General features: G+C 40.9%; 1 protein-coding gene across 1 annotated transcript; it reads right to left on the bottom strand.

The window, feature by feature from the left end:
* Positions 1-206: 206 nt before the first annotated feature.
* Positions 207-12,628, bottom strand: kat8 (K(lysine) acetyltransferase 8). The gene is made up of 11 exons (XM_070551487.1): positions 12,220-12,628; positions 11,505-11,579; positions 11,209-11,387; positions 11,081-11,134; positions 10,831-10,995; positions 6,003-6,092; positions 5,779-5,919; positions 2,083-2,176; positions 1,464-1,614; positions 950-1,104; positions 207-383 (listed from the first exon to the last, which is right to left on the bottom strand). Exons 1-11 carry the CDS (start codon positions 12,536-12,538, stop codon positions 319-321), a joined length of 1,488 nt encoding a protein of 495 aa, XP_070407588.1. The 5' UTR covers positions 12,539-12,628; the 3' UTR covers positions 207-318.
* Positions 12,629-13,004: the final 376 nt, after the last annotated feature.

The raw sequence follows: 13,004 nt of genomic DNA on the forward strand, positions 1-13,004 counted from the left end.
TCCCAGGAGGCTGGGTGATCCTGGCTCCTGGAGCTGAAGAGGCTGGTGGCCATAACATGAAGGCATTTCTCTCAAATTATAATTTTTATTTCCTGTATGCAGATGTAAACGAAACCCATCATTTATACTAAAAACACCGGAGTGAAATCCAATGACCAATTATAGATATGTAGAACCAACATTTAAGTCGAATAAAAACAGAAAAGTATTTTTTCATGTGTGTATATACAAGTTTATTATAAGAAAATATCGACACTACTAACAACTATATACAGTCTGTGTGAAAACAGGTAGGCTGGCATGTGGGATGCTTTCGTCTCACTTCTTCGACAACTTGACTTGTTTATTCTTGGGAGGCGCCCACTTCAAACACATGGTGTCCACTGTCAACAAAAAGAGACAAGCACCTTAAAAAGTCCCCAGGAAGTTCAAACAACAGGCTTCGCTAAGCCGAGTGTTTCCTACATATCCTCAGATGTAGGAATTACAACAGAACTACAGCCAAAGGGTAACTGTTCACCTGGAGATTAAATAAGAATTACGTACAGAAAATTAATAATTCTTAAAAGTTATAAAATACTTTAACTGATGAAAATAAAGCAAAAAAGACATTTGTTATGAATGTCCACTGATTGGTTAAACCTTGGGGACAAGAACTGGACATGAAAGATAAAAATACAAAACTCATGATCAGGTCCTTCTCTAGTTTCCTTCCAAGCAGCCAAACATTCCTGTGAGCCTTAAAGGGTCCAGATCATCGGCCCTCCAGACTTTCTGTAGCACTTCCAGAGTTTTTCTCTAGCTGCTTTCATCATTTATCAACATCTCTTGTGAATGATTGTTTTCAGAAGATTGCCCAGCAGAGACCTGTAACCTGAGCTGTGTGTCTCCCAGCATCACAGAGAACAGGAAGTGGCGTTTCCGCAGAGCGAAGGGGGGCTCCACCTACCTGTGATGGGTGGTTTCTTGTACTGGGCGCTCTTCAGGTGCTCCTCCACCAGTTTGGGCGTCACACAGATGACATGCTGGCCCTTCCAGTATTTCACCATGTTGAGAGACTGCAGAGTACTGATGATGTCACTCTGAGTGATGCTGGTCATCTGGCTGAAAAACAGGATCAGTGCTGGTGACATCAGCAGTGAGTTCTAGTGAGGATTTCATGAGAAGATTCAGCAGGTGATGAAGGATGCATCTCAGCCTGATTTGGTGCATCTTTAATATTTTTAAATATTTTTATTAACGTTTCAATCTAAGGATAAAACACGGACGACTATCTGACTCTTCAAAGCACATTTCATACTTCGTGACAAACTAGTTTTTAATTTTTTTTATTTACACATTTTAATGGTTGAAGTTGTTTGGTTATTAGTGAACTCTGATCGTTGACGCCCAGTTAGTGAATGAAAGCAGTCGTGATCCCCTACAGCAGACGACACTGTTTCTGCTGTTCTCTGCGTGCTCACCTGAGATCTTTGATGGACAGCGTTCCTCTGAAGTCCCTCAGGATCTCCAGCAGAACCCAGGACCAGTAACTTCTGTAGCTCAGCTTCCCCAGATCAGACAAAGGCTTCTCAGGAGAGCCGACGGTGTTCTCCAGCTTCGAGAGCTCATAACCTACACACAGCGGCAAAACACACAATACTGTTTACTCCACCAGTTATTTTCTCAATAATCCAGAGAAGAGTCCAATCATGAAATCTGTCATTTAGCCCAAGATAACTAAAATGTTTTATGAACATAAAAAAGAAAACATCTTTCCAAACGTTTAGGAAGAAATTGAGCTGATTAAATATGAAAACTCAGTTTGTCTCAACAAAATCACATTTCAGCTCTGATTTACGTTTATGTATGTGAGATGGAGCCAAGGCAGTACCCACTGGCACCAACAATGAACTATTGGAGGTAAGAACACCAGTCAGAGGTGATGGTGTAGCAAACCATCAAATAAGATCACAAATAAAGCAGATTCTGAATAAAGATTTAAGAAAACAGCCAAAGTTTCTAAAATATATAAATGGGTATGTTTAACTACCAGTAATATTTGTACTATAGTATATAACATGGCAGAGGCCTTCGACCTACTGAAAGCTATGAGGAACTTCCCGTAGCCTCTGCGCTGGTAAGGTGGAAGAGTGAGAATACAGGCCACGTTATTCCCATCTGGAGACTCTTTTTCCTGCAAAAGAAAAACTAAACGTTCATTTCTAGCTTCACCCTACAATTTATAATATTAGTCATTTTAAAACATACACTCAACAAAAATATAAACGCAACACCTTTGTTTCTGCTCCCATTTTTCATGAGATGGACTTAAATATCTAAAATTCATTCCAGATACACAATATCACCATTTCTCTCGAACATTGTTCACAAATCAGTCTAAATGTGTGATAGTGAGCACTTCTGCTTTGCCGAGATAATCCATCCCACCTCACAGGTGTGCCACATCAAGATGCTGATCTGACATCATGAGTAGTGCACAGGTGTACCTTATACTGCCCACAATAAAAGGCCACCCTGGAATGCACAGTTTTTTGCTTTGTTGGGGGTCTGGGGACTCAGAACCAGTCAGTATCTGGTGTGGCCACCATTTAGGGATGGGTACCTTTGACATTTGAATAGATTCAGTACTAATTCCCGGTACCTAGGAATCGATACCGGTACTTAACAGTACCAATTTTAGATACTTTTGAGTGTTTAATATTTTAATTCTCTTTTATAATTAAATATATATTTTTCTCAATTTATAACCATATTTGATAAATATCACAATAAATATCATTCAACTGTTTGTATTTTAACATCGTCCTTATAGTTTTATAAGCTGATAATTAAACTGAAGCAAACATCTTTACTGTGAACTAAATTTATTGTGTATCTTCATTCCTTTTGCCGTCCTTTTTCATTTGATTTTTCCTACTGGGAAGTTAGAATTTCCAAGGACAAAGCGAACGCACCATTAGCTGATAACAATGGTGGCAATGGAAGCTAACATATCAAGCTAACGTTATCTTAAACAGATTATTTAGCTGCTGGAGCAGATTTAAACGATGATGCCTCACACTTAGATCGTTGTCACTGGTTTCATCTTCACCCAATCACCCGCCGCATTTAGTAAAGTGAAGCCAAACTTTTGAGCGCGTTCATGTTCTTCTAGCCGGAGATTCGGAATTCCGAGGAGAAAGCGAACACACCATTAGCGGAACGGAAGCTAACATATCAAGGTAACGTTATCTTAAACATTTTATTTACCTACCGGAGCAGATTAAAATGAGGATGTCTCACTTAGATCGTTGTTGATGGTTTCATCATCACCCAGTTATCCATCACATTTAGTGAAGTGGACCCAAGCTTTAGCGTGCATTCTTTCTACCATGCTGCTCTGTTTACAACTCGCTCGCAGCGACCGACGACATAACGCTCTTGCGCAGCTGTCTAGGCAAGTTCTCGTTATGAAGGACGGGTACCGAAACGAGGCACCGTTTCAAATGACGTGAATCGGTGCTCGGTCGGTACTATGGAATTCGGTCGGTACCTTAAAAAGTACCAAATTCAGTACCCATCGCTACCCTCATGCAGTGCAACACATCTTCTTCGCATAGAGTTTATCAGATTGTCAATTGTGGCCTGTGGAATGTTGGTCCACTCCTCTTCAATGGCTGTGCGAAGTTGTTGGATATTAGTGGGAACTGGTACACGTTGTCGTATACGCCAGTCAAGCACATCTCAAACATGCCCAACGGGTGACATGTCCGGTGAGTATGCTGGCCATGCAAGAACTGGGACATTTTCAGCTTGCAAGAATTGTGTACAGATCCTTGCAACATGGGGCCGTGCATTATCTTGCTGAAACATGAGGTGATGTTCATGGATGTACGGCACAGCAATGGGCCTCAGGATCTCATCACGGCAACTCTGTGCATTCAAAATGCCATCAATGAAATGCACCTGTGTTCTTCGTCCATAACAGATGCCTGCCCATACCATAACCCCACCACCACCATGGGCCACTCAATCCACAACACTGATATCAGCAAAGCGCTCACCCATACGATGCCACACACGCTGTCTGCCATCTGCCCTGGACAATGTAAACCGAGATTCATCTGTGAAGAGAACACCTCTCCAACGTGCCATTGAATGTGAGCATTTGCCGACTCAAGTCTGTTACGGCAACGAGCTGGAGTCAGGTCAGGACCCCGATGAGGACGACGAGCATGCAGTTGAGCTTCCCTGAGACGGTTTCTGACAGTTTGTGCAGAAATTGTTTGGTTATGCAAACCAATTGTTTCAGCAGCTGTCTGAGTGGCTGGTCTCAGACGATCTTGGAGGTGAACCTGCTGGATGTGGAGGTCCTGGGCTGGTGTTGTTACACATCGTCTGCGGTTGTGAGGCTGGTTGGATGTACTGCCATATTCTCTGAAACGCCTTTGGAGACGGCTTATGGTGGAGAAATGAACATTCAATGCACGAGCAACAGATCTGGTTGACATTCCTGCTGTCAGCATGCCAATTGCACGCTCCCTCAATGCTTGTGGCATTTTGCTGTGAGACAAAACTGCACATTCCAGGGTGGCCTTTTATTGTGGGCGTATAAGGTACGCCTGTGCACTACTCATGATGTCGAATCAGCATCTTGATGTGGCACGCCTGTGAGGTGGGATGGATTATCTCAGCAAAGCAGAAGTGCTCACTATCACACATTTAAACTGATTTGTGAACAATGTTTGAGAGAAATGGTGATATTGCGTGTCTGGAATAAATTTTAGATCTTTAAGTCCATCTCATGAAAAATGGGAGCAGAAACAAAGGTGTTGCGTTTATATTTTTGTTGAGTGTAAAAGGAACAAAAATATTTAGAACTGTTTCTGAAAAAGAACTGAAACAAAATAAAAGCAGTTAAATATGAACTGGAGTCGGGTCGGTGTGTTTGGTGACACTACAGCAGGTATGGACCTTCTCCAGGGTTAATTAAATATTAGTGTCCAATATTTTAGGGGGCGACTTTTGACCAGGCAGTTTTATGAATAATGAATTAATTATTATTCTAACTTTTTTACATGTAAAATGAAACAGTTTAAATAAATAAGAGGAAAATGAAAAAGGGAGATAAAAGAATAAACAAATAACTAGGGGTAAATACATGGACGATAACTATAATACAAGGACGGCTAATGAAAACATATTAAGGTTGGTTTGGAAGAAATTCAGTGACATTTGCTTTATTACATATAATAAACTAGTAATTGCTAGGGGCGCACCGGTTGTGGTTTCTGACCGATCACCGATGTTGAGAAAAACCGCATTTGCCGATACCAATTTTGTCTCAACTAAAAGCAGATAATGTGAATGTTTCAATTTCCTTTTATTGAGAAAGCCAATATGAACACTCATGAAACAATGTTCTCAAATCTAAATGAACATATGTAGCGTTGCCGTTTGAACTACAAAACCATATTTGTTCCTTTAGACATTCATTTTTCTAATTTTGAAGACAAACCTTTTGTACCTGTTTTGATAGACTTGTACAAAAATATTCTATAGCAATTATTTGCTTTTACATTAACTATAGGGGTGCACCGATTACAGCTTTTAGCCCATCACCAATATGAAGAAAAAAATTATATCGGGGCCGATAGATCAGTGCACCCTTAGTACTTGCACTACTATACCATTGCACTACTGTACCATTTACATATCTGGTTAACTTACTCGTTCAAACCAGCTAAAATAAATGAACAACAACAGAAAGACACAGCTGCTGATGGTGAGACTTACTTTGGAGAAGTATCCGACTATGTGCGCTCCCTGCTTGTTGACCTCTGTGAGGATGTAGAAGATGAACGGCTCCACGTCAAAATAAAGTGTCTTATGGTCCAGAAACAGCTTGGCCAGCAGACAGAGATTCTGACAGTAGATCTGAAAGCAGAACACAAGTATTACAGCTAAGCCTGTGAGACGTCTGGAGGACCCGTGCTGCGTCCACCTGCGCGTGTCCTCACCTTGTGGTCTCGCCCGTCCACCTCAAAGACTGAGATGTTACTTCTCCGGTAGATCTCTTTTCCTGGAGGCTGTCTCCACTGACAGTTAGACTGAGGAGGAAAATGTTTGTTATTGATACTGAAGTAAACTACAGCAAAAGGAAATCAAATACATCATTTACTTTGGTGAAATGGTTTCTTACTAAGAAAGAACAAAGTTTAAAAAAATAAAAAACAGAGTGGTGAGAAGAGACCATGGCTGTGTCTCATCATGCGTACTTGTCTGTACTTCTTTGTGAAACCTCGTCAGCGCTGGTTCTACTGTTCTACGCTCAAAGTTCCCAGATGTGTTCTTGCTCTGCCCGTTATACAGATGATGCCTTAATGCATCCTTCTGCGGATTTGGGACAACAAGCTATCCCATAATGCATTGTGCCAACCCATTACAGCCCGAACAGAAAATGTCAAGAGGAGACGGCTAATAAAAAAAAATAATGAAGTCTAAATCAATAAATATAAAACTGTCAGTTATTGTAGATAATCATGTGTAACCTGTAAAATTTGCTGTGTGTTTATTTTTCCCCACTATTCACAATTCTGCAAACTGCCAATTTGACAACACACTATCAAAATTAAAGCAGCATCGCCCATTTTTATTTCACATCAACCGTACCACAAAGCAGCGCTTACTGCCATAACGCAACAGAGCAGGTTCTGTTCCTAATGCTGTCCTCGTCCTCCTTCACTCTGACCTTCTGCTGTACTTGCCAAGAACAGATTTGTCAAGTACGCAAGAGCGTACTGAGAAACGGCCACTGATCTTAAAACGGGGAGATTAGGGGTGTGTATTGGTGAAATTATCGCAATATGTATCGCGATACAGGGTAGACGATAACATGTATCACGATATACTGCGATACGTTCAGATGATATTTTTACACTGAATTTATTGTAGGAAAATTCAACAAACAATCCAAACTGATACTTGACATGTTCAACATGAGGTACCTGAACCATAATAGAGGGATTTACATTTCAATGGTGGAAACAAACCCACTGCACACTGCTGCCAACTAGCAGTCGGCGTTTGAATTACACCAAAAGAAAATACACACGTTTGCATGTAAATTCTTCCAAAAATTAGATATACAGCTTTTGAATATCAATATAATATTGCTGGAAAAAAATCACGATATATTGCTATATCAATATTTTCTTACATCCCTAGAAAAGATTATTCTAATCTTAAAGAGAGAACCAGTGGTTTTCACCTTTAGTCTCTGGAAATATCCATCAAAACGTTGTTGAAAATGAATAAAATGATGTCCAGTTGGCAGCTTCTTACCATATAACCATAAAAATCAGGTCTAAAGCACATAAGGTCCTCTTTGGGGGATACTGTGTTTCCTTCTGGCCAGCTTGGGGTCCTGCGCCTGTCGATGACGTCACACCAGATTACTGGCTGAACATACAACTTTTGGAAGTAACTGTAAAGGATGGGTCGTTTACATCTTACTTATGAACCATAAATGTGAGATTCCATAGAAATATGAAATATCAATCTGATGGATCTTTGAATATTTTAACCAGAAGATCAGAACTTTTTATTGCAGGGATTAAGCAACGCTTCGTATTAACTCCAAGGAAAGAGAGTCAGGTTTATAATAGTTAAGAAATTAATTTCTACACAATTTAAACAAGACTAACTTTAACACTCTGTGTACTGATGGAGTAAGGTGGAGTGAGACGTGATGAATGATGATGGTGTGTGTGTGGAATGTTATTCAGAACCAGCGTATCCGGAGAAGCATTTAGTTCTGAGTAGGAGTGAATGTTTTGCTCTAAACTTTAGTAGGAGATTTATAACACACATGAAATGCCATCTGTCGGTCTACGTACCCCAGGGGAAGCCTCCGTTAGATCCAGAATGTCAAGGTCCTCGTGGACCCTCTTTGGTACCGAAGCCGGTAGAAAAGCAGCGGTGCCGACCAAACTAGTCTTGGAATGCTTCCAGGTCACGACAGGTTATCACTGACGTCTCCAAGACCCTGAAGGGGTCACGAGGTTCAGCTTTTATTCTGAAGGAACCGTTGCGGTCAGGTGTAACTTGCAAAAGATTTTATCCAGCTTATCTGAGGTTCTTTAAGGCTGAAGAGGAAGTCCGGATGGCCTATCCGAGACTTCTCTAGAACGCTTGAACTGAACTAAAGGTGGCGTGGGATAGTTTTTATAATTGTCAGAATTTGACATGCCAAAGAGGGTTTATACAAACACCACAGAAAACCACGCCTAGCCAGAAACGAAGGTTCTGATTGGATCAGACAAAAGGAAATGTGTCGTGTGACTTTAGCATTACTCTGTGTCATCAGTGTCTAGTGCAAAAGTCCAGGATTATAATAACTTGTAAAATACTACTGATCGCAGGATTATAATATCAAGTAATAACATTGTCATTTCACAGATTGATTGAACATTGGGCTCACATTATTATCAGTAATAACAAAGTTGTTGATTAGGTATTTATCAAAAATAGATCTTGTCTTCGCTGACAGAGGTGAAGCAGTTCAGGTGAGCAGAGTGCATGAAAGACCTTGGCCACTATCTCATGTAGATTAGCCTGTCAGAGACTTTATGTCTCTGCTCGAGCAGACGCAGCAGATCCTGTTTATGACCTTTAGGTCGTGACGCTACATAACGTTACCACGTTCAAAAACATTTAGGCAGTAAGAAACACAAATTTAATAACAAAACTGCTAAACTCTTTCTAAAACATACATAAAAGGACAGACTTGAAAAAGAGTTGCAATATATTTTGGCGGAGCGGTATTGCCGTAGTTAGATGACGTCATCGGCAGGCGCAAGTCCCCAAGCAGATCCGGAAAATACAGCGCCTGAAAACTACAAATCAATTTCCCTCTGGGATTAATAAAGTATTTTTGAATTGGCATTGCATTCTCTTATGGAATTACCCAAAGAACCATCAACGTCTGAGGAGTCACGACAAGTTTGCATTCTTTCTGCTCCACAGGTAACATTTACTGTAATGCTTTTTTAACTAGCAACAGTCACAAAGATGCGGTGTAAAACTACCCTGAAATGTATGTATGTACTGCCCTCTAGTGGCTAGAAACTACACACTGCAACTTTAAGAAACTAGTAACACCTAAATCAACATTTTTTGCTGATAAACTGTATAAATGAGTGTCTAATAGTGCTGTAGACATGTCATGTGTAATCAATATTTTGGTATTTTTTGTGTACCTTGTTTAAAATTAAAAATTCAGGCTAAAAAATTCATTATATTTCCATCTTCATGTTAAAACTCTGCCCTACACTGATTTGGAATCAGCCATAGCTGATGGCTAAGAGGTAGGGCTGCTCAATTAATCGAATTTTAATCACGATTACGATCCGAGTTTTGAACGATTATAAAAAACAAAACAAGCCGATTATTTGCTCCTCCCGCCTGCGCTGCCCCGAGTTGCAAATGAAGCGCTCCTCCCACAGTGTTGCCAACTTTGTAACTTTGACGCTATTTCTAGCAGCTTTTCAGACCCCCTTCTTGACTTTTTAACTTAAAAGTACCTAGCGAACACCTCAGAAACATCTCTGGTAACCCTTAGCTACTTTCTGGATAACTGTCGTCGACATTTCCTGCAGGTTAGCTAAACACTCCGCCTGCGCTCCGGACCGTTCTTCAGGACATTAGGAAAGGGAATGATGCAGTGATGTGCCAGTCGCTAAAGACAGCTCTCGGAGCCGGTTCCCTGTTGGATTAACCAGAGTGAGTGACACACACACCGTACCTGCGGACTCCTGAGCTACTAAAACGGCTAAATGTGCACGTGCAGCGTGCTAAACACACGTGCAGCTTGCCCCGATTGCTGTGAGACCGGGTTGGGAGGTGGGGGGTGCAGCTGTGGTTGGGACAATTATTACATTAACTGATGGACTTGTAAATAAATAGTTTATAAATAAGGTAGAAATAAGTTCCTCACGCTGATAAATAATAACTAATCTCTCTGAGGACACGGTGCTAGTGCACTCTCCAGCAGCACCTTGACACGACTAAATACATATTATGCAACATTTTGTGAACATCAATTTATTTGCATGTATTTGTTATAAATGCCACTGTATAATTCTTGCTGTCAGTATATGCAAGATATTGGTATTTGGGTCTGTACTGATTACACTTAAATGAGTTAAACCAAGGTCTATAACCCTTGGGTCATAGACTATGAGCTATAAGTATATTGGTCTTTTTATACTGCGAATCAGGAGTTATTTTAGTGATCATCTTGTTTCTTATTTTTGTCCTGATTGTGCCCTGAGCAATTTTATGACTGAATAAAAACAAATAAAATCAACATAAATAGAAAAATCGTCCTAAATAATCGTGATTTCAATTTCAGTCACCATAATCGTGATTATTATTTTTGCCATAATCGAGCAGCCCTACTAAGAGGTACCCAATGACGTTGCCGGTCTCTGTTCTGAGCAGTTTCGTGCCTCTGTTTTAAGCCCTTTTTACAAGACACACCGTTCCGGCAGATCAGAGTAATATTACGGCAACAGCGTTTCTTATAAACGTGCCATGCCTCTGCATGAATTTTACGACACTCGTTCCGTCTCGCTTGATCCCATCCATGTTTTCTGCAGGTAAGACACTGATTGCTCACAAGCACTCGTCATCCCTAATAAAAACCTTTAAGATGTTTTGAAACCAAATGCAAAGACTCTGTGATTTTGTTGCACTTTAGCTTCTGTTTGATCACTACCTTAACTTTAAAATCTAAATAAAACAAGAACCCACAGCACAGCACTTACTGTTTAGAGATAAACTCACCAGGTGAAATCTGAACGACTTCTCATACTTCATGTATTTAAGGCAGTACTCGCAGATCCACAGCTTGGGCTGCTTGCCATAATCCTCAGGAAACGGGGAAAAGTACCAGGCGTCAATCTCAAAGTTTCCAATCTGGATCTTATCTACATACTTCACTTTGGTGATCTGGAGATTTGAAGTGAGTGAAAGGGTTAGAAGCTGACATGTAGGGTTATTTATCCTCACAGGCGAAGCAGAGATAGTTACACACCGCCTCGTGCTCCTTCTCCAGCGCTGCTGTTGTTGGATCCATCTCTGCGTACGTCTGTAAACAAAACATCATCAAATAAACAAAACTCATGACATCTAAAACTAACAAAAAGAAACAAACATGTCAACCTTCTGCACATGGTTGATCTCATCGTGTTTCCGCTTCTGGTTGCGGGTAATCTTCCTCTCAGGCTGATCCCCCAGATCACCCACACCTCCGATCTCTGTGCTCTTTCTTACTGCATCCTTCACTGTCTTGGTGAGCGCCAGGCGGGATTTACCCACCCATTCATCCAGCCGCCTGTTGACTGTTTGCCATAGAAATAAAAATCTCTCAGAATGCGAGCAGATGAAAGAACAAAGAAAGCACAAACAAACACACGTGGATTTAAATTGCGCCCCAACAGGGTGAGTTTTGTACTTACAACCTACATAGTGGACATAAAACTCCTCCCGACCCTCCTGCTCATTCAGTCGAGACTGAATCACTTCTGCGGTGTCTGCAAAAGCCACAGAATCCAGTTACAAGCCAAACATGTTGCTCACCACTTGTGCACATTTACGAACCGAGTCCAACAAAGCTACATCGAAATTAAGAGAAAAAGCATCCCAAGTCCAAAGATAAACTTTAAGAGAGCTATAGAAAGTCTTAAGAATCGTTATGCAACCGTTCAGACGAGCTTCAAAGTCTTCAAGCAAAAAGGAAACAAAATGTATTTTAGTAAAGCCATAATTTAGTAAATAATAAATAAATAAAAATATAATGCATAGATCTAAATCAGCTTCACTTACATCAGTTGTTAAATATAAATACTGGACAATGGTGTACATATATTTATTGGGTAAACAAAGCAGTAAAAATACATGTTTACATTACATGGATACTTGTTTTGGGCGTAACTGTTGAGCTATTACTAAATACTTGGATTTGAAGTTTATACTTAATTATTAGGTTGCCAATTTAAAATGTGCTTTTAAATGTTAGAAATAACCCGATCTTCCAGTAATATCCACCTAAACCAGAAGAAGTGCGTTTAAGCTCCTCTGTGCGCACATGCGTTCTTAATAAAGTTTTTTGAACAAATTGATATCCACACCGTCTCCACCAGCAGGACGGGGGTGACTGGGGTTAGTACTCACGCCATGTTTTATCGGCTCTTTGACACAGATACGTTTCTCCGATTTCCACCGACACCTCCTGCTCCCTTCCGCTGCCGAGCACCCCGCCTCCATCCGGGGTGTGCTGAATACTCGAGCCGCCGGCTTCTCTCGGCCGAGCCAAGGCCTCCGCTTCGTCCTCCTCCCCGCCGCTGCCGTTGGAGGAGCACGGAGCCGGGATGCTGCTGTCCAGCTCTCCGCGCTCACTCTCAGTCCGACCCGAGTCCATGTCCACGTCCATTCTGGGTTCGGAGTCTTTGTTGCTGCAGTAGTTCTTGTGAAACGCGTTCCCGCCAGTCATACCCGGTCGTGTTCAAAACAACTACAATCTGCGGTTCCGCGGCGCGCAGGGGGCTGGTCCTGCAGTAGCGAACACTGGCCAAGATGGCGTCACCAAAAAAAAAAAAAAAAAAACTCCCCCTTCGGCCTAAAACTACATCTCCCGTGAGCAGCTGGTGGTTTGTTTGGTTCTTCATAATAAATGGCTCGATGTTATCGAGAACAGCATCAAAGATGAGTTCCTCCCAATTAAATAAAACAAATTACAAAGTTTTCATGAATCAGATCCAATAATGGGTAGGAACATTTAAATGTGTTCTTTATTCATCTAAATTGTGTGAGAATATTTATTTCATCTTACTATATTTATATTGCAGACTAAAACTCCATTTTCTGGTTGACATCTGCCTGACACAGGCTTATATTTCACACTCCGATTATTTAGATACTTCTTTCTCATTTAAAATGTTTCAATTATGAAAGATTAC

This window comes from Nothobranchius furzeri, chromosome 5 (genome assembly GCF_043380555.1).
Source record: "Nothobranchius furzeri strain GRZ-AD chromosome 5, NfurGRZ-RIMD1, whole genome shotgun sequence".
Lineage (NCBI taxonomy): Eukaryota > Metazoa > Chordata > Actinopteri > Cyprinodontiformes > Nothobranchiidae > Nothobranchius > Nothobranchius furzeri.

What these genes read in the sequence shown, in the direction of transcription:
- kat8 (XM_070551487.1), bottom strand. Translation starts at nt 12,538, where the DNA reads ATGACTGGCGGGAACGCGTTTCACAAGAACTACTGCAGCAACAAAGAC. An exon ending in TGGACGGGCGAGACCACAAG is followed by an intron (nt 5,920 to 6,002) that starts GTGAGGACACGC and finishes TTCTGCTTTCAG; the next exon opens with ATCTACTGTCAGAATCTCTG. An exon ending in TAGTCGGATACTTCTCCAAA is followed by an intron (nt 2,177 to 5,778) that starts GTAAGTCTCACC and finishes TTTCTTTTGCAG; the next exon opens with GAAAAAGAGTCTCCAGATGG.